Source organism: Euwallacea similis, chromosome 27 (assembly GCF_039881205.1).
Source record: "Euwallacea similis isolate ESF13 chromosome 27, ESF131.1, whole genome shotgun sequence".
Taxonomy (NCBI): Eukaryota; Metazoa; Arthropoda; class Insecta; order Coleoptera; family Curculionidae; genus Euwallacea; species Euwallacea similis.
The window spans coordinates 2,537,947-2,563,710 of record NC_089635.1 but is presented as its reverse complement, the minus strand read 5'-3'; the positions used below and the strand labels follow the sequence as shown (position 1 = coordinate 2,563,710).

At 34.4% G+C, this 25,764-nt stretch overlaps 3 protein-coding genes across 11 annotated transcripts; 2 read left to right on the top strand and 1 right to left on the bottom strand.

Moving 5' to 3' along the window:
- The first annotated feature begins 324 nt into the window (after window positions 1-324).
- On the top strand, window positions 325-12,200 carry LOC136417241 (rho GTPase-activating protein conundrum-like). Of its 7 annotated transcripts, XR_010752784.1 has the most exons (12): window positions 2,616-2,744; window positions 5,329-5,475; window positions 5,987-6,228; window positions 6,837-6,964; window positions 9,170-9,425; window positions 9,545-9,730; window positions 9,780-9,930; window positions 10,118-10,462; window positions 10,523-10,724; window positions 10,788-11,001; window positions 11,228-11,295; window positions 11,371-12,200. XR_010752784.1 is itself a non-coding variant. In XM_066402827.1 (11 exons), exons 2-11 carry the CDS (start codon window positions 5,379-5,381, stop codon window positions 11,461-11,463), a joined length of 1,914 nt encoding a protein of 637 aa, XP_066258924.1. In that variant the 5' UTR covers window positions 325-673; window positions 5,329-5,378; the 3' UTR covers window positions 11,464-12,200. The 7 variants fall into 7 exon arrangements, 6 of the variants coding, with proteins under 6 accessions (XP_066258924.1, XP_066258925.1, XP_066258922.1 ...); XM_066402827.1 differs by lacking the exons at window positions 2,616-2,744; window positions 11,228-11,295 and adding an exon at window positions 325-673; XM_066402828.1 differs by lacking the exons at window positions 2,616-2,744; window positions 11,228-11,295 and adding an exon at window positions 2,473-2,554.
- A 750-nt stretch (window positions 12,201-12,950) lies between these two features.
- Window positions 12,951-20,605, top strand: mon2 (Mon2 homolog, regulator of endosome-to-Golgi trafficking). The gene is made up of 17 exons (XM_066402978.1): window positions 12,951-13,128; window positions 13,191-13,326; window positions 13,382-13,510; window positions 13,561-13,743; window positions 13,816-14,187; window positions 14,238-14,435; window positions 14,488-14,737; window positions 14,790-14,934; window positions 14,986-15,401; window positions 15,700-15,972; window positions 16,029-16,292; window positions 16,342-16,690; window positions 16,748-16,910; window positions 17,214-18,607; window positions 18,745-19,167; window positions 19,224-19,306; window positions 19,359-20,605. Exons 2-17 carry the CDS (start codon window positions 13,207-13,209, stop codon window positions 19,532-19,534), a joined length of 4,938 nt encoding a protein of 1,645 aa, XP_066259075.1. The 5' UTR covers window positions 12,951-13,128; window positions 13,191-13,206; the 3' UTR covers window positions 19,535-20,605.
- A 335-nt stretch (window positions 20,606-20,940) lies between these two features.
- On the bottom strand, window positions 20,941-25,160 carry Vdup1 (arrestin family protein Vdup1). Of its 3 annotated transcripts, XR_010752785.1 has the most exons (7): window positions 24,945-25,160; window positions 22,465-22,581; window positions 22,184-22,401; window positions 21,774-21,903; window positions 21,466-21,719; window positions 21,174-21,408; window positions 20,941-21,118 (listed from the first exon to the last, which is right to left on the bottom strand). XR_010752785.1 is itself a non-coding variant. In XM_066402849.1 (6 exons), exons 1-6 carry the CDS (start codon window positions 25,063-25,065, stop codon window positions 21,235-21,237), a joined length of 1,014 nt encoding a protein of 337 aa, XP_066258946.1. In that variant the 5' UTR covers window positions 25,066-25,160; the 3' UTR covers window positions 20,941-21,234. The 3 variants fall into 3 exon arrangements, 2 of the variants coding, with proteins under 2 accessions (XP_066258946.1, XP_066258947.1); XM_066402849.1 differs by having other exon boundaries at window positions 20,941-21,408; XM_066402850.1 differs by having other exon boundaries at window positions 20,941-21,408; window positions 21,774-21,888.
- Window positions 25,161-25,764: the final 604 nt, after the last annotated feature.

The window sequence follows — 25,764 nt, the reverse complement described above, 5'->3', positions numbered from 1 at the left end:
AATATGTACTATATCCTTTCAGGAGTGTGGCCTAAATGTGCCTAAGAATTGTTATTTCTTGGATCCGCAGAATTTCTAGTCTCCTTTACAGGCACTGCAACTCATTCATATGGAACTTAGCTATCATAACACAGATGGCGCCAGGATATAATGGACGTTTAAGTTTCCTAATGATTTTAACTAGGTGGTGCCTGCATCTAGGCCCCTTCCCTCCTTGTCTAGTAAACAAATCACGTATAATTGTTTCTCGCTTTTTAGAGTGTGGGCCGTATTGTCCACATGAAATGAATGATTGAGTCTTTGGGTCAGCATTTTGTTTTCATATTTGAAATAATTTTGTTGACGTCGGTACTTGGCGTAGGTACTTGTCGTACCTGCTCTATTAATAAGAATGTACTGAAAAATAAGTGCTTCTCCATATCCTCTATTCAATAAATTTATCAATCTTTGTTTATGATAATAAATTGGAATCGCAAATTGTAGTGTCTGTGTTTAGTTTTATAATCTTTTTTCTGTTTACGTGGGTTCTTAGTGGTTCGTCAAGGTTTTATTACGATGATTGCCTTTTGTCTTTGCTAATAAAGACAATTTTTTGACTCGTCTCTCGAGTAAATGTTAGAAAATCTTATGTTGTGGTTCGTTTTCGAAGGTTTTAAAAAAAAGCAACGCTCAGGTAAATATTTACGTTTTAGTTATTGATGGTTATTCATTCTTGTGAGATCTAGTTTTTCTGCATGGGTCCCATTTGACGTTTTATCTTAACCTAACTTTTGACATTACATAAACTAGGCGAGCAGGAGGTATGTTTAAATTTATAACTTTAAGTAGAAAAAATATCTGTTAGTCATAGTTTTAATCATTAGGTGCATTCCCCATTTATTCATTTTCGTGTGTACTTTACCAATTTGTATATATATCCTTTGATCATTTGGCTAGACTGAGTGTAAGGTTTTTAGTGTACATATCTCTATATGTTAAAATTATTGTTATATGGTTTCCAATTCCCTTTCAGTATCTCAACTCCCCTAACTAGCCTCATCACAAATCTCTAAAGATTAATATGTTAGATACCTTTCAATTCTCGTAAAGAGTGAATATCAAATTATGAGCTTTCATTTTTAAAAATGCTTTTTTAAGGAATGTATCAGGGAGGCATTTACATTGCCTGCAACATTTATCATATAGGGGCCTAGCTTGGCCCCTAGGTGCCTATGTACCCAGTTTGAACTTGCTCAAACATTTTTCTACAATCTATAAAATTTCTTATAGTTTTATTAACCTTCCACCAATTTAGTTATCTTGTAATTAAGCATCTTAACCTCCTATTTATGTTTAATCATGCATTCTAAAAATTTAATGGGTGTCTCAAGGATGCTCTTTATTTACCTAATACAAAAGACAATACCTAAGACTAAAATAGATATAAGCATATTCTGAGGCATATTTTATACACACATAAAAATTCATAATAATTTGTTTACAGTGATTATGTAGGTACATCAGCAAATAGATGGTATCCCAAATACAATGAGTTTAAATCAGATATTTGGTATCAAAATAAAATGAGAAATTGTACAAATAACTTCCACTTGCTTGAACAAGAGGGTTTACCCTAAAAACTGAAATAGGTGTGAACATAGTGTTTTTATACAGAAAGTAAAAAAATACAAGCAATGTCCACCTACTCACGTCCTATCTTTGTTATTAAAGGTGAAAAACCGATTAAGCACATTTATTATTTCCCCAACAAAGTTCATTCTTTGACATTTCTAGGGTATATTATTGAAATAAGGGGGAGTGGTAGATAAATACAGATCATTTACATAGAAAACCGTAACAGTAAGTGAGAAAGGACATTTATGGAGTTTCTTAATGCAGCGGCTTTCAATTGGGAAGTTTTATCAGTGATTCGATTAAGAGAGATTTGACCAAGGAGGTCGTTTCACCAATAAATTAATTAAATTGAATTACGAATCTTCAGACATAAACACAATGGTTTATTGCTTGTCAATACCGTGTATTTCGTTATCAATTGAACCACAATGTGATTATTTGGAAGTAATTTTCATCATCTACTGCATTACTATATTAATTTGTTTCCTTTTATGATTTCACTTTAATTGCCTCATCACACCACATATTTAAGTGATGTCACTTCATAACCTTAATTAATGCCATATTTTTCATATTTAGTTCAAACTTTTCGTTCCTTTCACTTTTAATTTTTATTATTTTTAATTGTTATTGTGAGGTAATTGTTGGGCGGAACCGCATACCATAGAACCGTGAAAATAGTTGAAGCAGATCTTCAGGAATTTTGTAATATATCCTCAGTGGTATTGTTAATCGGAAACATTCGTTCCATCTTATCTGTAATCTTTTATTCGGGTATAGTCTGCGTGTGAGTTCTGAGAGTGTAACAGTCTCGACATCGCCTTATGCAAGTACCTATTTATAAGATTTAAGGACAAGTAATTAGATAAATGAGGCTACAATTAGTGAACTAAAAATCATTGTTCCACCACTGTATGTACCAGATAAAATAAGCCTGTAAGTAAATATTGCTATCTTTTTATCAGAGTATGCAGTTAATTTTGCATATTTTTACGTTTCAGTACAGTTTGTTTTCTAGTTATACCTGCTTATTCATGGTAGTTGTGGGTATGTGTAAGTATTCACTTAACTTCCAAGTTGGCGTTGTAAAAATATTAAAGTGTCCATAGCATCTGCTTAGCATTGAGAAGGTATACATTATTCCGTTAAGAATCAGTTACTTATAGGTTTAAACGCATATTGATTGTCACATGTGCGTATTAATTGTAGGTACTTATTGTGGGAATTTGTGCTCAGCAATGCATGGCAAATTTCGGTAAATTGCTGTTTACGTATTATTGTTTATGTTTTTCGCTTTCTTTTGTAGTATTAAAAGAAAGTATGGGATCATGATATTATATACCAGGATTGCTAGTGTGTATCTGCACATAATTGTTTACATTGCGTGTTATTTGTAATTTCCATTTTCAATGTGTGAAATAATTGTTATTGGGGAAACTCATCAACACACAATAAAATGCTGCTAAGGAAGTCAATACAGGTTTTTAATTCAATTTTATGATGCAAGCTTATGCTCGTAAACTACCACGAAGTAGCTTGGTATAAACCGTGGTCATATCACCTAAAAACAGATCTGTTTTTAGGTGGTATTTTTAAAGAGATTAAGTTTTATTATAGAAGTTTACCACAATATAGAAATTTGGATCTGTAAATATCGAAGTAGCTTACTTTTAACTTATTAAAAATTTGCATTTCTTTTGATAACAACAGTAAACCATACAATTTAACCTACTAAAGTATCTGCTAATCACCACAAATTGGTTTTCGCGAATAAACTTTTGTTTTTGCCTTTATCAAGTCGAGGTTTGTTGGTTAAAATGAATTAAGACACATTTTTTCCCGAGTAATGCTAAAATTTTTAATTGAAAGGATTTCCTTTAAAACGGAAAAATACTACGAAAACAATTGATAAAGGAATGGCCTTCTTAGATGAAATGTTTGCTTTGGGTGCGTAGTATGTATTGTATACATTTTTTGTGTAAAAGGTTGTAATGGAAGGACTTTGAAAGAAATATCGTGTTTTTAAGATTGCTGTAAGCGCATCATACATCTCCAAAATTTATGGAAACTCTTAATTATCTCGGGAAATATTGGAACAATTTGAACAAAAATTCGCAGTTCTAGGTAAAAGAAAACAATGCTGTATCGACAATGTTATCTATCTATGGTTCTGCCTTTGAAATATCACTCCTATAACTTTCTTAGCGTCAGTAAAATACCGATTATTTCCTTATATTTTAGGAATGTTGTTATTATTTGCGATACCATGACTAATATTTTAAGAATTTTAGATAATGCATGTCATTTACTATATGGTAGTGTATGTAATGTTTCTTTTTGACATGTCTGACAGTATCATTATGCGTTCAAATGCATGAATAACGTAACTAACCACTACACATAACAAATAGATTCAATTTTTATCGCATGCGTCTCCACCTGCAAAAAGCCATGCTCTCTCTATGGGTGTATGTCAATTTCTGTCTGGTCACCGGCAAATTACCAAATATCACTATCAACCTATACGTGTGTACCTACTTATAGTATCACACTTTATTAAACGTAAACGGGGTCGGTAATTTGGATGAAGGTGTCCGGGTACTCGCCAAAAAGCAACACTTTCTCGAAGTGACCCTGAAATTTTTTAGAAACCATTTTAGTACTAATAGCAATTAATAGAAACAGCCATTGACATGTCGCGGTTTGTTGCATGTTATTACACTTATTCGTTTGTTTTTTTCACTTAACTGCATAGATAGTCTTTATTATCGCCGCTATTCGTTTTATTACCGCTGCTTTTCTGACCCACTAAGCGGTAGGTAAGACTAGCAAAAAAGTGTAAGGTACAAAAAGTGCAAGAATGGAACTTTCTCGACTTAGTTGAACGTATGTGCAGAATGCAGAAGAAAAAGTCTTTACTACCATTTTTTTCATATAAAGAAAGAAAATACATAAATATACGGCACTAATAGTGTGTTTTGAGAACAATAGGTATTTTACAGTTTTTTTTGTAGTGTTAACGAAATAATAATAATACTGTCCTTGAGTACTCTAGACATATACCCTAGCAAATACTGGTTCCATTATACTGAAACACAAGTAATCTTTTTAAGTGTATTCTCATTTGAAAAAAAAGTTTTGATTATGTTCAGACGTTAAAGGTGAGGTGTTCCACTTTACACAATAGCTGTAGTTCACTGATAAGGCCGACTGATCTAAATGTTCAACCGCATTGTATCGGATGCCGATAATCTACTTAGTCGCGCTTTAAATTTCGACTCATTGTAATCTCTGTGCTACTGCTCTTTTGCGAGAATCCTTGAACGAGCTTAATGTATGTTGCAAATCTAAAGTTACTTGAGGGCACCAAAAAACTGGTTTCAAACATCTAGAAGTTGAGCAAACCGTTCTGATTCAATTTACAACTGAAAATCTGACAACCGATCTTTTATTGCCTTTAGATAATCGCATTTGATATTTTAAAACTGCGGGAAACCGGCTTTGCAAATCTGCCAAATGAAAATAAATTTATAAAATTAGAAATTTGGTAATTTAAAGTTTGACGTCTCTATTAGTTTATGCCAGAAGTTCATCTGCTAAACCTATAGTTTTCTCATCAAAACATTTTCAACACTAAAGATGATTCACTTTTACTTGTTGTGTTGCTAATTTGATGTTGGTATTTGAGATTCGCAAATCTACTTTCTCTTTCAGGGGAGAACAAGGGGAATGTATCGCATATAATCGCTCTAGATCTTTAAGTAATGGAATCTGAAGATCCGCTGCGATACTATTTAGATGAAGTCAACAATACTCAACATGATATCAACAATTTAGATTTAGAGGAACACATACCGAACGGTGAGATATTTATTATTGAAGCGTTGTCCTGTAATTGGAGTAATTGGTTAGGTTCTCGTGCGATATTTAATATTTCCAAAGATATAGAGACTAGGTTTAGCTTAATCTCTTTTATTGCCTGCTTTATTAAATGTTGGATATATACATCAGATAATTTCGTTTACCACCTACATTTTCTCAGAATTTTTCGCTTTTATGTACATATGTATCACTATCTTATTTTTCCACTCAATTTCTCTAGTGGTTAACCACTCGATTATGAAGCTACTATAGGTATCTTAACGCAATAATAATATGAAAGTAATGTAAACACAGATTTTATTGTTTAGGAAAATTCCAATTCGAAGGAATAGGCAAAAACCCCATAGTCAAGAATTATTAATTTTAATTTTTCAGTATTTTCAAATCTCTGACAAACCAAAATATTATCTTATGAGTCATGTTTAGCGATTGATTAGCGTGTCGTTAATGAAATTCTCTTCCTAATTTGACATGATTCTTACCAATTTAGAAGCTGAAAGAGCTGCCGATTTTCTCGACAAAGCCGATTTATCGAATTTAAACCAGCTTTATCAGCAAGGGCAAGAGATTCCAGAAAATGTGGTTGTTAATTCAGTAAGACAGAAACAGTTGACAGAAAAGCAGGCCCAAACTGTCAGATCTCGGGTTGCTACCCTTAACAAGACTTTGCGCAGCCGCCAGCCTCGCAGGAAGCAGAGGCAGGATGTTAGGGATGTTGCTTGGAACGTAGAGGTGAGTAGCAAGTTGGTTAGGAAAAAAGTAGTTTGCTATAAAATATCAATTTTATTCTAAAGTATGTCGAGAAAAAAAAATGTGAAAATTTCCAATTTGGGGAGATACTTCTTTTTGTTGTTTTTCAAATATTTTAGCTCCTATGGTGAACATAATTTAATTAGTATTTAATCCTATTCGGCAATACTCTGCATACATGTTTTATTGTTATATTCTAAACGGTATTTTCTTGCCTTTTGTCCATTAGTTTTTCTTTTGTTGATTATTGAAACCACGAGTGTTTCTTTTTAAGTCTAATTTTTTTTTATTGTTTCGCTTGTTAAGAAAAGCATTTGTGGCGTTGTTTTGTTTTTTTTAAATTAGTTTTTATAGTCTCGAAGAACTTTCCCCCTGTTTATCAGATATTGTTTTAAAGAAATGTTCTATTTGTTTATTTATTTATCCTGAATTGTTTCTACTTAGTTATATTTCTAGTAACCGGGATCAACCCAAGTTTTTTTTTATAAAGAATTTTTCGTTTTCTTATTTGATATAATTACCTACGCTTATATATGTATTTGGTATTTTTACCATTCATCTAGATTGGTAAAACATAATAAAATTTTCAGACTTCAAGCACTGGGACAAGGTCCAGAAGTGCCACTCCAGATTCCCTAGATTCTGATGAGAACCCAAATTCGCAAAACGAAGATCTCACTTCCGACGAGGATCATCAACTATCTTCGTTACCTCCATTGTAAGTACTCTTCTCTTAATTTCTAATTTTTATAGCCCTGCAAATTATTTATTAAATAGTGATTTTAAACAGCCGATATTTGTTCAGATAAGCCAAATTGCTCTTTCAGTTAAATAACAATACAATTTTAACATTTTTCTTTCCAAGTTAGTCGCTTAGATTTGAACATTTTGATTCAAATTGTGTTGTTTATATACCAATTAGCGATCATAGGTAATGATTTCTTATTTTCGATCTCTGTGGTGTTCAAAAAAGTGGAGGTGTTGTCGAAAATTAAGGAAAATTATGCACTCGCGGAGTAGGAAGCATAGTTACTTAACCAAAGGGTATGTTAGGTGTTTTTGGATTGAACTAACAAATTGACGTGTTGACTGATTAATTTTCTTACATAATATACACATTAGTCTGTTTCGGAAGTTTTTAAACGTGTTAACTAACTAATTATCACCAATTTGCATTCAAACCGAGATCCTGCTGCATTTATTAAATAGGTACATCAAACTAAATATTCCAAGGTTGCTTCTGTATGTATTAAGGAGATCGTTTGTTGCCTAAAAGTACTAAAAAAGAGCTTTGGGAATCTTTCTCCTACTCGTAAATGCGGCAAGACGCACATTTGCTTATGTCAACGAATTTATGGTCGCTAAATTCTTTAAGGACAAAATTAATTATATTCAAATGTATGTACTTGCAAGAAATAAAGCGTATTTCCACCTACTGAAATTCCGTGGCAAAAATTTAGCTTCAATTTATTCACTATTAGTCACATACTTTGTATAGTCGAGGCACTCTTAATATTGCTATTGTAATTATTGGAAGTTAACAATTATGTGTATCAAGACATTATTTATCTATAACGACATTACTGTAATAAAATTTAAATCGACTCTGCTATTGCCAAGTCAGACAAATTGACAGGCATTATCATGGAGAATCCATGCATATTTCATTAGTAATTTACATTATCTTTTGCGATGTTTACTTGTTGCTATTTTATTGATCGCTCGAATTAGACTATTTCAGTACCTCATTTTTTCAATAAACGACTTGTCGTGTCGCAGAAATGGTTCTGCTCTCGTTTTTACGGTAATTTTTTACTTGCAATTTCGTTAGTCTTGTAGGAAACAATATAAAGCGATGTGCCTCAAACAAGTTATCATGGTTAAAGTGTGTAGTCGCCAACTTTGGAATGGTTCTTCATGGAGTAGTTGCCTTATTTGGGAGATATAGTTGGTATAGCTTTTTCTTACCTATTAACAATGCAGTAGTTTTCGCTTATACTTTGATTGAATTTATTAACAGGGTTCATAAGTTTGGCGTGTATAGTTCATTCAACGTTTGCTAATTTTTTGAGAAAATATTTTCAATAAAGTATTCGAATGTATTGTTTACTGATTACTTCTAACATCTTCAGAAATGATAAATACAGTTAAAGTTATAACAACAAATTTCCAAAAGTTCCTTTTTTTCACTCTCTACAATATAATTTCAAACAAAAATTGAAAACTTGTTTAAAGTTAACAATTTTCGTATTTAACTTTTTAAATCATCTTACGTGGATTGTATAAATAGTAATTTTAAATTTAAATAAATTGCAATTTCTTAGCTTCACGAACTTTGGAACATGGAGTAAAAACTTTCGAGTCAAAAGGGTTTGTCCTCAAAAAGTTGATGCATGAATAATTTATGTTGGAAGTGAAATTATGGTTTTCGAATGTGCTTGTCACTTGGCTTTGGTTGAATTTTATAGTGTGAAAGGTCAAATTTGCAGCATGGAAGTAATCACGGTAGGTGGAAAAACGTATAAATCTAACGTTTCAAAAAATTATAAAACTCTAATTTGTGATTTAAAGTTTAATTAATTTGGTGGTCGAATTGAGCCTAAACTGTGCACTTAACCTTGTGCAATACTGCCATCTCATCCTAGAAGGCTACAGTCTGACCTCAAATCATTTGCCCTGTCATTCTTCAGTAATGCAATTATTTCCTTTTAACATTTCATCAATCATTCGGTATAATGTTGCATAAGAACCACAAATCGACCATAAAAGCGGCATTCAGCTTGTCAGTTTTTGCTCAAGCATGAACTAATTAGACTTTCCATACCTAAGTATATCTGATTTTTCCTAGTTTCATGAAAGTTTATAATAAGGTGTGTCAAAATTAAATAAACCAGTTAAAGCAAGATATTCCGTTGATTTTCAGCCCCTTAGAGCATTCCCAGCAAATAAACACAAAAAAAAAAGTAAAATGGACCTCCAGCGAACCATTGCAAGGCAAGAAGTTCAACAAACACGACAACAAAGGCGATATCGCTCATTTAGGCTCCGAAAATGTGGTTTTAAAAGGATATCAACCCTTAACGGAAAGCGGATCCCCGATTCGCCCTGTGAGGGAACGAAGTGGAAGTGATCCCACTACGGAGGTACATTTGCTACAACCTCTTAAAACTCAAAATTTGGTAAGTTGTTTCTTGCAGATGTTGCAGTTAAAAAATTCCTAAAGTTCTTAAAGTAAAGGGACTCTTAAGTCCACTATGCAAGCCATTGGAGAAATGAAATAAATCGGAACTTTTTTCAGGATTTATACGCATCCTCAGCACCAAATTTTCATACTCAGTTATCTAGGACTAGCAATAATAGCGTGCCAACTAACAATCATTGTAGTACTGTCTATATTCATCATAGTAACGAACCTAATGAAAATGAAGCTTTAAGCTTCGAGGGACTGATTAAACAGGGAGAAATAAATAATTGTGATTCAGTGGTAAGAATTCATCTTATCTTATGCTGTTTTATATTCCATTGCGTTATAGAATAAGGAATTAGAGGACGGAGTGTATGTAGAGGAACTTAGTGATAGTGAATACCAGCATTTAAAGCCATTGTTGTTTATGGAATTAGTTGCCATATTTGATCAATATAAAATTAATGTTCATAAGAAGAAGGCCAGTACAAAGAGTAAAGGTATGATATATCCCTAAAAATTAGCTTCATTTATTGAGAAAAATGATTTTCTACAATTTATTATTTTTTGATGTGGAAATTTGCTCAGGTGGAGTTCAAAAAACACATATCCATAAAATTTATATGGAAATCTTTCACAAATGCCGGACTTTAATTCCAAAAATCACAGAATAAACCTTGTCTTTAGGCGGAAACGTGTTTGGAGTAAACCTATCCACTTTAGTAATGCGTGATATGCCAATACCAACAGATAATTCAATGGTGCCACAAGTTTTCCAAAGCATTGTTGACCAATTAAACACCCGATGCATAACCGAGGAGGGTATTCTTAGAGTGGCAGGACAGAAACAGAAATTAGAACTCTTAAGCAATGAAATTGAAAGCAAGTTTTACTATAATCGGGCTTCTGTTGAAGATCTGTTAAAACAGGCTACGGTTCATGAGCTCACGGGAATCCTCAAGAAGCTTCTCAGGGATTTGCCGGACCCGATTTTTACCATGGAGCTGTTCGATATGTTTTACAAAACTGGCTGTAAGTGTTTTAAATTAGATTGGTTTATTGTTTGTAAATAAAGTATATGTGAATTTTTAGCAATTTCCAATACCGAGGATAAAGTGAGGGCACTGAATTTATTGGTATTAATGCTACCAATAGAGCATAGAAATACTTTTAAGGTGTTGCTGAATTTCTTGTTAAATATCATTCGAAATGAGAAGAAGAATAGGATGGGCCTTCATAATGTTGCCATGATTACAGCTCCTTCGTTTTTCCCGCCAAAGTTGCTATTACCCAAGTAAGTTTTGTCTAAGTGTGAATTATGTTTTTCATTAACCTTCAAACAATGTCTGCTCTTTAGGGACAATCGTAAACTAATAGACAAACATGTAACAAAAGAAGAATTAGCTAAACAAATAAATGGAGCTGCAGTATGCTGCCGAATAATGGAAACTCTTCTTAAAACTGGAAGTAGTCTTTTTACAGTACCAGAAAGATTAGCCTCACAAGCCAGAGAAGCTCAGCGTAAAGCACAAGTTAAAAAAGACATGGGAAAAGAAAAAGATCGGAAAATAGTACGTTTCGTAGCGGAATCAGTTTTATGTGGTATTGGAAATTGTAGAGGTGATGGACAAACTTTGGTGTTGTCGAAACTTGGATCGTCTAAAGCTTAATGTGCTTTTGTTTTTATTTTGAACATTCTGTTGCAGCAGTACACGTAATTATAATGTGTGCTAACTTAAATGGCTTTCACTACATAACACTAACATAGTGATACGTTATTTTTCTAATTTCTGCTAGAAGTTCCCGTTTATTTAGCTGCTTATACCTATCCAACATTTACAAGTTTAACACTAATACACCTTCATGTAAGTGCATGCACATTATTTATTTAATACCATGTGATTGAGTTTCTTCTTTACTTATTTTAATTCAATTTTTAGCGGTCTGGTAAAACGAAGTTAGTGAGAAGTAGTACTCAGTACGAGCCAGGTGCAATGAACCTACCTAGGATTAAAAAGGATTTTTACGTGTAACATTTACAATATATTCCGTTGTTGTTAAACTCATTCCTTTTAATCTATAAGCGTTTTAGTATTATGCGAACTATCGGTTTGCAATTATTACCTATGTATAATAACTGTCGCGTTTGATTTTCATTACAATGTTTTAATTGTAATTTAATGGTTAGTAGAAAAGGAAATATTATTTCCTAAGTATTTATGTCTTCTATGAACTGATATGTAATCTTAACTTATTTGAACTTTCATCGGTTTTCATTAAGTTTAAGCTGCTTTGACGCTTTAGAAGCAAAGCGGTTTTATATTGAATCTTTGCGATTTATAAATTTGATATTATTTGAAATTTGACGGGTATTCTTATGATTTTAAATGTATCAGCCATATTCTTCATGTGATTAAATGACGTGAAGTTGGAAATATTTTAAATCGAATTTTGACAATAATTTCATATTTTATTGATGTTTCCTCACATTACGTACCTAAAGAGGAAACCAACGAGAGAAATACGAAAAAACTATTTCTTCTCTTTATTTCCCTTATAAACATTTTCTAGAATGCCATAAAATATTAAGATACTTCAATTTTCTCTTCAAGCCTTAGTCTTATTTTACTCAGCATAATATATTTAAGTCCTATTAGCTCATTTTTATCTTGCTCATCTTGATTAATATGTGATCGTAAAGTTATTAATACTTCATAGTTTACTGTTGTAATGAATTATATTTTAATACATCCACACGTGCCAAATTAAAGATTGTTTTTAATGCGTGTTTTTGTCTGAAAATAACTGCTCTCTCCCTCTTTAAGTGCAAAATTATTTTTTCCTAGCAGTGTATACGGTCATTGTGTTCTTTGAATTTTAGGTATTTCTTTGACAGTTTTCTCTAAAAGATTTCTGAACAAAATTGTACTTGAAAGCACTCCCACGTAAAATGCTCCGCTATTTCCTCGTCCTCCAGGCAGTCTAACGTTAATTCCTTTGAGGTACCCATTCTTGTTAAATGAGCGAAGAATAATCGTGCCCTGTGTGAATCGTTTTGACCTTTTTACTTAATGCCTGTGTAAACGTATAAGGGACTGTACCTTTTCTTTCGATGCTCCGTCAGGAAATCTGGGGAGTGTCACATACTGCATATACAACAAATAGGAATTATTATTTGTCTGAAAAATTAGGTAACGAATTCGAACGTTTTTTGAACCTTATATTACACCATAATTAGATTTTTCTCATAGCGAACCAGTAATAGGTAGATAATATAAGTAATATATTACTATTACTTGCTCTGTAGAGACGTTATTGATGCTTAATCAGCTAAAGTTTACTCATGTTTTCTACGTCGTTAATGACGAACATGCAAATGGTATCTATATGTATTTTGACAGAAACATACTAGATGGCATAGGTAGAAATGTCATCAAACCACAACAAAGAATAAGAATAAAGGTTAGATTTTTGGCAATATAGGCTATCTTCACTATTGTTAGATTTTAATGTTGGTGACGATGGTAATTCTTATTAGTCGGCGAAAATAGCCAATTTACCATAAAACCGGTTTAAATTAATGCCTGTGTAACAGAACAATATTTTCATATATGGAACTATGTGCAAAACTACAGTTATCACTAGGAAATATTTCATTTCCAGGAATTGAATTAATGCATTTAGTGACAATTTGACAGGTGCCAGCTCACCCAAATATTTTTATCAATACGTGTTATTATTTAATAATTTTTACTAATAGATTATTTACAACTATAATGGCGTTCGAGGGGGGCACAAACAACGCGGAATTAACCCCTGCCTTAGTGGAGTCTCTGCAACTGGACTTCAAGAACTTGACTTCTGAGTCAAAGAAGAAATACCCCCAAGTTAAGGAGGTAAACTCTGGTTAAAGTAGATAAGTATTGTTAAGTTAACTTGAGACATCTCCAGGCTTGTGAGGAAGCAATAGGGAAATTGAAGAACTCAGCATCTCAGCAAAACAATGTTTATGCACTGATTAACCAGACTATTTATCCTATATCGCAAGGTTGTGAAACCAAAGACGTTAAAATTATAAAGGTAAGTTCAGCAAATGTTTCAGAACCAGAATCTTACAAAAATTGATTTAGATATGCCTACAAATAATGCAAAAACTAATGACACATCAGTTGATTGATCAAAAGGGGGCTGTATATGTTACTGATGCCCTTTGGTCTTTGATGGAATCAGGAATTGAGGAAGTACGAATTTTGCAGTCAGTGCTTCTGCTCCTCACCACAAATACAGTTGTGCATGGTGAAACTTTGGCCAGGGTAAGTTTGTGTTGCAATTATATAAAAAAAGAAATACTGCTTTTTATTTTAACACAATCATAATTTTTTCAGACTCTCGTGCTTTGTTTCCGCCTGCATTTTGCCAAAAATTCAACAACCATTAACACAGCTGGTGCTACAGTGCGCCAATTAGTCTACGTAGTTTTTGAGAGAGTAGTTGCTGAAGATGAACAATTATCTCAACTTCCAAATAAACCTGAAAAGGCTTCTGTGAATCTTGAGGAATTAAAATCACCTAGTGGAAGCCCTCCTAAAGGGCTGCCACCATGTGCAGGCGATGCTTATCTTTTATTTCAAGATTTAGTACAATTGGTAAATGCCGATCAACCTTATTGGCTGATAGGAATGACTGAGATGACAAGGACTTTTGGGTTAGCTTTGCTGGAATCTGTGCTTACGCAATTTTATCAAGTGTTTTATAAGGTGATGTATAAAAATATATTTTTAAGTAATTCTAATAATTTTTTTTGTAGTTTCCTGAATTTAGCTTTTTGCTGAAAGAGAGGGTGTGTGCTTTGGTAATAAAGTTGTTTTCCCCTAATATTAAGTACCGAAGTAATGTCCCTAGCAACATGCAACAGGCAACTTCTTTTGAAAAGCCATATTTCCCTATTAGTATGAGGCTATTAAGAGTAGTCTCTATACTTATACAAAAATACCACAGTCTTTTGGCAAGTCTTCAAGCTTTCATTTATCAGTCGACACTAATTAGAGCTTTTTTAGGTGACGGAATGTGAAATATTCCTGTCCTTAATAGTAAAATTCCTAGACCCTGATAAACCAACATGGCAACGGTCGTTAGCTTTAGAAGTGCTTCATCGAATGACGATTCAGCCTGAATTGCTGCTATCATTTTGTGAATGCTATGATCTTCGGAAACACACAACTAGCATTTTCCAAGATATTGTAAACTCACTGGGTGCATATGTACAATCCTTGTTTGTCAGTCAACAGTTGCATATGGGCACGGGGTGTAAGTTTTGTGGAATTAAAAATATTTCTTTCCTTAAGTAAAGAGTTTTTAGTGCCTGTAACTCAAACTCAGCCTCCAGTATTTCTTGGAAGTTTACCTGTAGGACCAGGTATTTCTCCACAACCAGGATTCTTGTTACGGGGGGTTTGGTTGCCTTTGGTTGCAACTTTTCCTACAGGGCAGGCAAAAGCTATTTTGTGAGTTAAGTTCAATTTTTTTAAATTGCGCAATCAAAATTAAATTTTCAGCCTTGAAATGCTTGATAAAGTGGAACCACCAGTGATTCTAGACGGTTACGGAATTTCCGTGGCCTATGCTTGTTTAATGGAAATAGTTCGTTCTCTTCAAATCACTATAAGCCCGCAACCCCAACTAGATTCTACCGAGGAGCCTGTTCAAACTAAAGAAAACAGCAAAGAATTAAACTGCCAGTTAATTAACTCGAGTTGGTGCGGTCTTCTTGCAGCTCTAAGTCCTTTAGTTGATGCCAGTACTGATGAATCTATAACAGAGAGCATTCTAAAAGCCATGCAGACTTACACGTCCCTTTGTGGGTCTTTAGATCTACATACTCCTAGAGATGCATTTATTACAGCGATTTGCAAGTCTTCTCTTCCTCCGCATTATGCTTTAACTGTTTTAAACACCGTTAGGGGAGCTGAAGGTAAAATTTCTTTGCATGTAAAAGGCAGTTAATGGGTGTAACCAATGATGTTTTAATATCACTTTACTACAAGACAGTAAAAAACTCTTAGCCAAGTAATAATTTACGTACTAATTTAAAATTACATTTGTCAACGGCACATATTCATATTATTGATAGATCTCTTTAAAATTCTTTATGTTTTCGTAGCAATAACGTATAAATGTTGGTATATAGAGTAACTAAATTAGGTTGAAAGCACTCTCAACCGCAAATTATTTTATACAGCCTTTATATACTTGAAGTTTTCGTGCTGTAGGTGGGAATTTGAGGCAAAGCCAAGGTGGGGAAGTTCAGAATATGTTAATGCAGTATGGAGAGAACGACTTTAGACAGCAAGTGGTAGCTGTTGGGACTCCATTGCCGACTTCTTCAGTGCCTGCAGGTACTCCTCAAGGGCCAGTTATGTTGACCTCCAAGAATTTACAGTCAATGAGGGCTTTACTTAGTTTAGCTCATTGTCATGGGGGCATTCTAGGCACCTCTTGGCACTTAGTTTTAACTACCTTGCAGCATTTGGTTTGGATATTAGGTACTACTTAAAGAAAGAAAATTTGAACAATTTGGGAAATAAAATCGTTTTTAAAGGCTTGAAACCGACCACCGGAGGCAGTCTTAAAGCAGGTCGCACTTCTTCAGACACAAATGCGGTCATCACAACTTCAGTCATGGCAGATTTGCCAGTTTTATCTACAATGCTGAGCAAACTGTTTGAGTCTAGTCAATTGCTAGATGATGTTGCTTTACATCACTTAATAAACGCTCTTTGCAAATTGTCCCAAGAAGCCATGGAGCTTGCGTATTCCAACAGAGAACCATCTCTTTTTGCCGTGGCTAAATTACTTGAGACAGGTTAGCGCTTCGATTTGCTGACCACCTAAGAAAACCTAGATTTTCGCAGGTTTGGTCAATATGAGCCGAATAGAGGTCCTCTGGAGGCCTTTAACTAATCATCTACTAGAGGTGTGTAGGCACCCACATATCCGCATGCGTGAATGGGGTGTTGAAGCTATAACGTACTTAGTCAAGTCGGCTTTGTCATACAAACATGCAGTTCCGCTGAAGGAAAACATGAAGTTGCAAACGTTGCTGTTAGGGCCTTTGTACGAACTTTCATCAGTGCCACATGGAGATGTTAGGCAGAGACAATTGGAATGTGTATTGCAAATTTTACATAGTAATGGGGAAACTTTGTCTCATGGTTGGCCTTTAATTCTGGGAATTATTGGAGCTGTTAGTGATCAACATGGGTGTGTAACATTCAAATTTTATTTTGTGATATGATTTATTGAGGACTTTATTTTCAGGGAAAACTTAATACGAATCGCCTTTCAATGCTTGCAGTTGGTAATAACAGACTTTTTGCCTGTTATGCCATGGCGTTGCCTACCTCAATGCGTAGACACTGTAGCAAAATTTGGTTCTCAAACACAGGAACTGAACATATCACTTACTTCAGTAGGGTTAATGGTAGGTTTAGCGAGTTACCTACATAATGAAAATTAACACGTTAATAATCGATTCGTCAACACTCATTTATCAACCCAAATACATTATAAAAGAAAGACAAGTTTCTTCATAAAAGTAGTTTTAAAAATATCTGGGAAGGATTGCAAAATTTAACATTTTGTCAATTTCGTATGACCTTGAGACATGGTGTATCAAAAAGTCGTATTTTTTACAAAACTCTCACATGATTTCCACATTTTCTCTATAACCTCTATTTGATACTCTCTAATTCTCAACATAACCTGATTTATTGATATTTTTCAGTGGAATATATCAGACTACTTCTACCAAAACCAAGGCAAACTAAGTCAAACTCTGCTAGATGACGCTACAGTACTACCGGATTTCCCAGGTACTCTTGACATGCCTGGTTTCGACAAACTGTGGATGTGCTTGTATGCCAGATTAGGAGAGTTATGCGTCGATAGTCGTCCTGCAGTGCGAAAATCTGCAGGCCAAACTTTATTTTCCACAATTTCCGCCCATGGTGGTCTCCTGAAGCAGTCCACTTGGCAAGTGATGATTTGGCAAGTTCTGTTTCCGTTGTTGGACAAAGTGAAGCGATTGTCAAATTCAGCTAGTAGTGAAAAGGTTGATGCTGGAGGGAATATTCTGATACATCATTCGAGGAATACTGCTCAGAAGCAGTGGGCTGAGACTCAAGTTTTAACTCTCTCAGGGGTGGCCAGAGTGTTTAATACGAAAAGACAGCTTTTACAGGCTTTAGGAGATTTTTCCCGAGCATGGTCAATATTGTTAGAGTTTATAGAGAATGCGGCTTTGAGCAAGAATAATGAGGTCAGCATTGCAGCTCTGAAATCATTCCAGGAAGTGCTGTTTTTGAGCAAAGCTCAGGGAGGTGATAGTAATGCTGTATTGGAAGACAAAGACGTCTGGAATGTGGCGTGGAAGATTTGGCTGAAAATAGGAACTGAAGCCACATCGTCAGTTAAAATTAAAGACATTACTAATAGTGACGACTACTTCCTCCCAAGTCAGACGTTCTTAACTGCTCTAGTGCAAATATTTCCAAATGTTTTTCAGCACATAAAAAGCACTTTCACTTTAGAAGATTTGAGCCAATTGGGAGTTGTTTTGACTAATTCAGTGTGCGTTCCAGTCTTCGGAGAAACGTCTCCTTATATCATATCAATGTCTTCAGACTTAAGTTTAACCCCCTTGCACGATGGAGTTCTGCATGCCATGGAATTATTACAAAACGAAGCCTTGCAAAGGAACAACACGAAAATGATCACGGAAATATTCAAACTACTGCTGGTATTTTCGAAATTTACCTCCTCAGTTCCTAGCTACACTAAAATCGAAAATAGACACTCCAAAGTATCGGACTGGGTAACAATGAATTATATTCCATTTGGAGAGAAAGCAACTACCATGGTTGTCAGTTTGTATGAGAAAACCGCAGACACGAGTGAAGTGGTTAACGGAAATATTTTGAAAGAAATCATCGCCACTTTGCACATTCCTTTAGCTTTAAAATATAATTGTGTTAGTAGTAGTGTATGGAAGTTGGCAGCTAATAGTCTGATTGCAGTTCTTAAAGTGGGATTGAAAGTGGCGAGATCTCATGGGAATCAGTTTTCTAAAATGTGGAGCGAACTGGCTGAGACGCTCAATGACTTTCTTTTTCCAAGCAAGTGAGTATTATTGGGATTTGTTTTACACAGAACAGTTGTTATGTTTCCAACGATTTTGCCTAATTGTCAATCCGTCACCCAGTACTTTCACTCACCTTTTCATCTTCCTATTTGTATTAATTCAGATCATTCTCTAGTTGTGTTCCAAGCCTTGGCGAAAAGGGTCTTGATGAAATGGTCTCAGACGAGCAAACTGACTGTCAGATCATCGAACTCCTTCGTAGTGAAGTTCTCCCATATTCTCATAGCATTCCTAAAGAATTCATAATGCAAGTGGTCATTCTCCTTAACAAAGGCTCTATTCACTCTGCCACTAATGTCAAAAATGATGGAGATGTAGAGCTCACTCTACGAGAAGATTTTGCTAAGACTTGCTTTGAAACTTTGCTTCAATTCTCGCTTATCGATGGAGATTACAATAATTTAGTAGTGAATACAGACGAGAAGAGCAACGGCATCGCTGGACAGTTGGCTGTGACTTCGTTGCTACACCGATTTGAAGAAGTTTTGAAAAAGTATATTGAGGATGAGAAATTGAGTGGGAAATGCCCGTTACCCAGGTATTGCATACTTTTCCCTTAAAATGTGTTTCCTGATATTCTTTGTTTCATATCAGATACCGCTTGTCTGAAATATCATTTGTCTTGAAGGCTTTGACTACTTTAATAGTGTCAATGAAGAAATCGTCTGTAGTGAAAGGTAAGCAAAACTTTTGGGTGCTAATTTGAAAATTTTTTGAGGAACATTTCAGACGATAATAAAGCCTGGGAACAACTGATATCTCTGTATCCTTATCTGGTTGAATGTACAACCACAACTTCAAGTCAAGTTTCTAGGCCCTTAAGAGAAGCCCTATTGCAGTTCTGCGATTTGCTGCAGCCCCCTCATAATAAAAACAACAATCTAATTAAAAGCTCCATTTTATAAAAGTAATTTTCTAGTTGATTTTTCACAGAAGCAGTTGGAGGATTTCATCAAGCATTTTACATCAATATTAGGACTGAAATTTGTTTAAATATTTTAATTGAGGCTTAAAGTATTTTTTGTCGTGGTAACCTGTTTCTTAAGCACTCTAATGAACGTTTTAGAAGCCAACTGAGGGTTGCTTATTGCTTATTAGTCGACTATTTAGCGCTTAGAACTAATTGTTTTAGAAAACAAGTTATGTGTTATTTGTATTACTCACTATTATCCAGTCTTTGAGTCAAAATTTTCGACACCCATCAGAGGAATAAATCGTGTAAAGCGACGTTTTACATGCAAGTGACTTCCGACTGTTTTAAGAAATAATATATAAATGAATATATATGTATTTCATGCCTACTAAAGGTCTATTAAGTGTATATGCTTGTAATCAATTCTATCTATGTACGTACTTTTTCATGAAGTATAGTGATCACGTTTCCATTAAATTCACCCATTCCACCCATGGTGCTGATAATTTTCTGTGATATTTTGCAAACCTGCCAAGTTAACCAAACTTTATTTAGAAGAAACTAGACTTTATTTTTCCTAGAAAGTTTTTGTTCAGAGTTTGCCATAAAGTTGAAAATCGGTCCTTGAAGATATCTCATAGCTTCTACTACTCTATATAAACACGCACTCTGATCACTGTATTTCACGGTTTTTGTTCTGTATGCACTAATAAAAGGACTAATCCTAAAACATATTGAAGCAGAGCGCTCTGATAACAGGAGAAGTACAAGATAATTTATATGATGTAGTTAGTACCTATATAAAACATTCTAAAACAATCGGAAGTGTAGTGTAAGTAAGAATGCTTCGGATAACAACAGTGGCAGGTACACTATAATGATTTCAACACAAGTATTATTAAATTGTAATTATTTTGTATTTGTTAAGTCTGGCGGTGCAATTTGAATTTGTAAAAAATGTGATCATTAGTTTAGTAGCATGTACGATTGTTTTTTGTATATATTGTTACTTAGGCTAAATAAGATTATTGTAGTGGATTAATACAGTAATAATGTGAAAGGGTTTTTTTTTCATCGAAACAAAATTGTCATAATGTTATATCGATTTGGAAACGTACATATGAAGATTTTGCGTTGATTCAGACATAGAGGCAAGGTGGTGATAACATTCTTCTTTGACATAGAAAGAGCATTCGATACTCCACCCCGGTTGCAGCTGGTGGGATGGGTCTAATCAGTACTTCGTGATCGCAAAGTAATGATATCTAAGAGATCACCAGAAACAAATATGGATCAAGGATGGCTCTTCACAATATGTTTGTCCCTCTTGTTTTATCCAGCACTTTATATAGCCGTGTTTTGGAACATTCTTGATAGTAGATCAACGCATTACATGAGTTACTAATCAATTTTATTTATTCATCACAAATTAGGTAAAAACATAAAGGTAAATATTTTTTAGCGTACTTAAAAATTCATTTCAGTCACGAATGTCCGTTATATGCAAAAACCAATTTTAAAGTAGTGATCTTACTAGGTTACTTTTTACATTTTTTGCCATCCTTGTTACTATCAACTAATAATAAATTAGTATACGTATAGCCACATTTAGCTCTACAAATGGCACCTACCAGTAATGCCACATAACGTCACTTTAGATCCCTACTCCTTTTTCTTATTAAAATATCACGATTAGTCCTGCGATTTATCTTCCAACCAAGGTCTGAAAATGGGTAAAGTTGAAGGGTAGTGAGTCCCAGTTTTATTTCCATTTTCATCATCCGAGGACCTTAAAGGGTAAGTCGCCATCACGATTGGTAGTTGTAGCTTCACTTCCTTCTGTAGTCCACTTGGTTCTACTATAAACTAAAAGTTTGATTAAGAATTATTCAATATCAAATTTTAAGTAACTTTAAAACTTACAAACACATCATAATTAATCCTAATTAAATGGCACCCTCTGAGATTAGTGGGAGGCAAGGGAAGGATGTAAAGCTGCTCGTTGTCCCATTCATCCCTCTCCCCTGGGCGAATTTTACCCCTTGTTAGAACTGCCAATTCTCTCTTTTCTGTTTGCACCACTTTGCCTCTGGCCATGTAAGTTATGGTTTCAGTTAGAGCAGCTTTCGTACTTTTTATAGTTACTCTACTTCTGTTCATAACACTAGCTGACACACCTTTATAAAATGAATTAACAAACTATTAATCGATTATGAGTTATTTAAACTCACCTATACTTTCTCCAGGCACATATCCTCCTCTATCCAGTGCAACTTTGACTACAACAGAACCAGAGCCAACGCAACTGACTCCGAACTTATGCTCTATTTCGCACCTGAAGGTTTCCTGTCCCGAAATTTTCTATTTTAGATGAGAAGAGATATGTACATACAAATTAGAAACATGCAAAGAAATGAGATCTGTGGAAAGAAACACATAAAGCCAGAAAGTGCGTGTACAGTTAATTACACAATTTACGACATATAACAAATGCTATAGAAACCAAGGTACATAGACCAGCAGGAGACCAAAATGCACATAGAATACCCCAACATTTCGCCTATACATACTTAAGTAGTCCTTGTAAAAGCTTTACCATGCTCACAGATGCATTACAACACAAAAAACCCAGCACACTTACCCCTAAAACTGCAGGTTCCAGATTTAAGTCAATGGGATTCATTACTATGAACACCTGTTGGTTCTTATGAGTAAGCCCATTGGGTTCTCTTAGGGCAGTTTTACAGTAGTATTGCACCCACCCGTGCTTTCCTAAGAATGTGGATGGTAGTCCTAAAGGAAGCCCCAGCTTGAAGGGAAAGCTGTGGATCCCTGGTGATAAGACCGAAGGGCCTTGACCTGAAGCAGGATTGTGGTAAGTATCAACTATTGTGGGCACAAAGGTTATTTTTGGATAGTTACCAGGTTCTCCAAGCAGTCGCATCCTGAAATCTATATAATTTTCTTTGTCATAGACTCTTTCTTGCCGTGGGGTTCGCACTCTTACTACACCTTCTCCTACTACATGGAAATGTAGACCTGGAAATACATATGTTGCAGGTTAGTTATACAAAAATTGCCAAGATTGTTAGTAAAATTTATTTAAGAGTAAAATGGACAGTTTTACTTAAATTTTAATCGATTTCATTTGTTACAGCTCTCAAGATTGCAACACATGAATTCGAATTTTGGATGCGTTACGAGTAGGTCGATGAAGGGGGTCGACAGAACATCAAAAGCTAAGGCGCTTGGTAAGAAATTATTAACAAAGATACAGGGTGTTATAGTTTCAGATTTTTTCGTGTAACTATAAATATGTATATTACAATCTTTTTTGTTACAAAAAGTTTGGACACCCTGTATACTCACAGCGTGTAAATATTGTTTTTTTTTCATGCTTGGAAACGACAAATTTGTATTTCAATCTTGGAAAGTAATTTTAACTTAATAACTCCAGAGGCGCAGTGAACAAAAATTGAAACGTCTTTGGCTGCGCAATAATTTCGTAGAGCACTTTTCATTTCTTTTTGCTGCGCTGTCCGGTTGCACAGATTTTTCAAAACAGCCATTTAAATTTATTTCTTTTTTGTTGCGAATCTTTTGAGATTTTGTTTTATTGATTCTTCTTGCCTTTCCTAATCGCCATCTACACCTGTGTGTGTAGAGGCCCGCAGCTTATTGATCATCTTTTGCTTACGATACGTAAGCTATTTTAGATGTCAGTGTTGCCTCTAAGCTTATTAAAATAAGGACATTTGTTCCTTAATCTTAAATCCCGCATTCTTAGATCATTCTTAGTATTCTTTGAAGGTTATATTAGACGTAGCGAACCAAGTTGGCGAAGACGCATAAATTTGGGTTGCAAATTGATTCCTACAATAAATTCTCGATTAATATTTTTCATGAGATTTGCGAAATAGTTAATAACATAAAGATCTTCTGATGCTTTTGCTTTGGAGGTGCACCTATATGTGATGAGACATTCAACTGGCCTTAAAAGTGGGTCATTGCTTTGTGCCTATCACCTCTGAACAAGATGGATTTATATGATGGCGTTGAAGAAAGTTTATGTCTAGATAGAGAGTGCGAAGTCTATATAGGAGTGTCTGTTCTGTGTGTAAAGCCTTGTTAGTTGCTTTTGGACGTACTTTCTATTTTTTTCTAAGTACCTTTATTTTGCTTAAGTAAACTTCCAATAATATTTAATTTACACATTAGGCAACAAAGTTTGGAAGCGGCGTTAACGAGGTAAGACACGCAAGTCTTCTTGAATTGCTACATCGAGTGTTGACTGATCAGTGGCATGATATCAACTAGATGGTTATAGCGAATAAATTAGTACCAAAAGCGGTGTCGAGACAATAGCAGAGCAATTGAAACTTCTTTAAAGATCATTCAAATACGGCTTCTTAAAACTTTATCAGGTGGTCTCATATTTGCAGCTAGGATTCCTTATAGGGGATTTATGGACCATTTTCTGCAGCTTGAAAACTGTAAAAATATTCAAGGCTTTTTGCTAAAAACTGAAAAGTTAGATGCGTGTTTGAAAGGATGTAGGTAAATACAGGCCATGGTGTGTGTAGCCATCAGATTTAATTCTAATTTATTTATACATTAATAGGCAACAATAATTTATGCCTCGAAAAAGCCATATAATTTGCATAATATCATAAGAGTCCGGCAGTTTTTTAGGGAACATTAACTTCTCACAGACAATTAACGTTGACCAGAACCAATTGCCGTATCTGAGGCTTCATCATCTTCATCTAAAGATTTATTGAATGCAGTAGCATCATGAAGTGATCTGTAAGTAGGTTACAGAATTTCTATAAATCCATGAAGGGAGATTCGCATTGACCTTCTTAACCTTCTTCACCCGGCTTCACCTCATTATGCTTAAATTGGTTTTGTTTTCTTCCAAATAACTTTCTTTGTTTAGTTTTATAGCCATAGTGCTAGATTCGCATATTACATTAACGCGCTTTGCGTTTAAATAAATACTAATGCGTTAAAGGATTGCTGTTTAAACACGGCTTTTAATTGGCAGCGTAGGAATATCAAATATACCCTGAGTTTAAAATCTTTTTGCAATCCCGCACAAGGAGAAATTGTATTTTGCAAACACTCACTTTGTTAATTAAATATAGACAATTAGTTATTAGTAGGAAATTTAATTTCTATGTTAAACAGCTGCATAATGTGCAGTGACACCAACAGGCGGTTCGAAAAGTCACTCGAATTGCAATATGCTTAGGTTTTAGAATTAAAAATCTTTAAACCCACGAAAAAAGACTTGAAAACATACTTGAACAACTAGTAACTATTGCCGAACACTAGCAAATTACATTTATTTATAAACATTACCAAATCTGACCAAAACCCATTACAAAAGTACCACCTACCTAGTGCAGGTGTATCATCTTGCAGTTCGATGAGTACCCTCCCTGACAGGAACTGCCCTGGAAAGTACAGGAGGGATGTGTTATCGAACAAAATCAAAAATTTCAACAGTTTCCTCGGCATTTTTCATTTATTTTATTTCGACTGAAGAAGTAAATGGTGCGCGAGCAGGTACTATGGGTACGCCATAACCAAACTGGTGCCGCTGCACACAACAGTACGCCCAATGCTTACTTAATTTCATGCGAAGGTGAGGGAATTCCAAGGTTGTGCAGGTGTGTATTCGCTTTGGATTCTACTTCTTCATGCATTTAACTTTGTTTAACATTGTGGGCAGTACTGAATTTTATGGGAGAATATTTTTGATGTAGATAGATTTTCTTTGATTATTCAATTTTGAAAATTCTTGCGCATTTAGACTTATGTATGCAAATCTAATTGGTTAGACAAGACACACTTAATGTTCGAATGAGCATAAATTCCATCTAAATAATGTGATTTTTTAAAATTATTTTCTTCCAGTCCAGGTACAATTCTTCCAATTTAAACCACAGACATTATTTAACTATATTGTTGCATTTGAGCCGACCAGGTATATTTGGACTATAAAAAGAATATTACCTCTTTTGTGTAGGACCATATAAATAGACATAAAAGCTAATTTAATACATTATTTATTTAAAGCAAAAATGTAAAAGTCTGTATGAATTTATATGTCGAACTTGCCCACAATTTTTATTTATTTATATGTTATATTGTATAATATATTTTTTATATAATTTATTTATATATATGTATACATACTATATATGTATTTACATA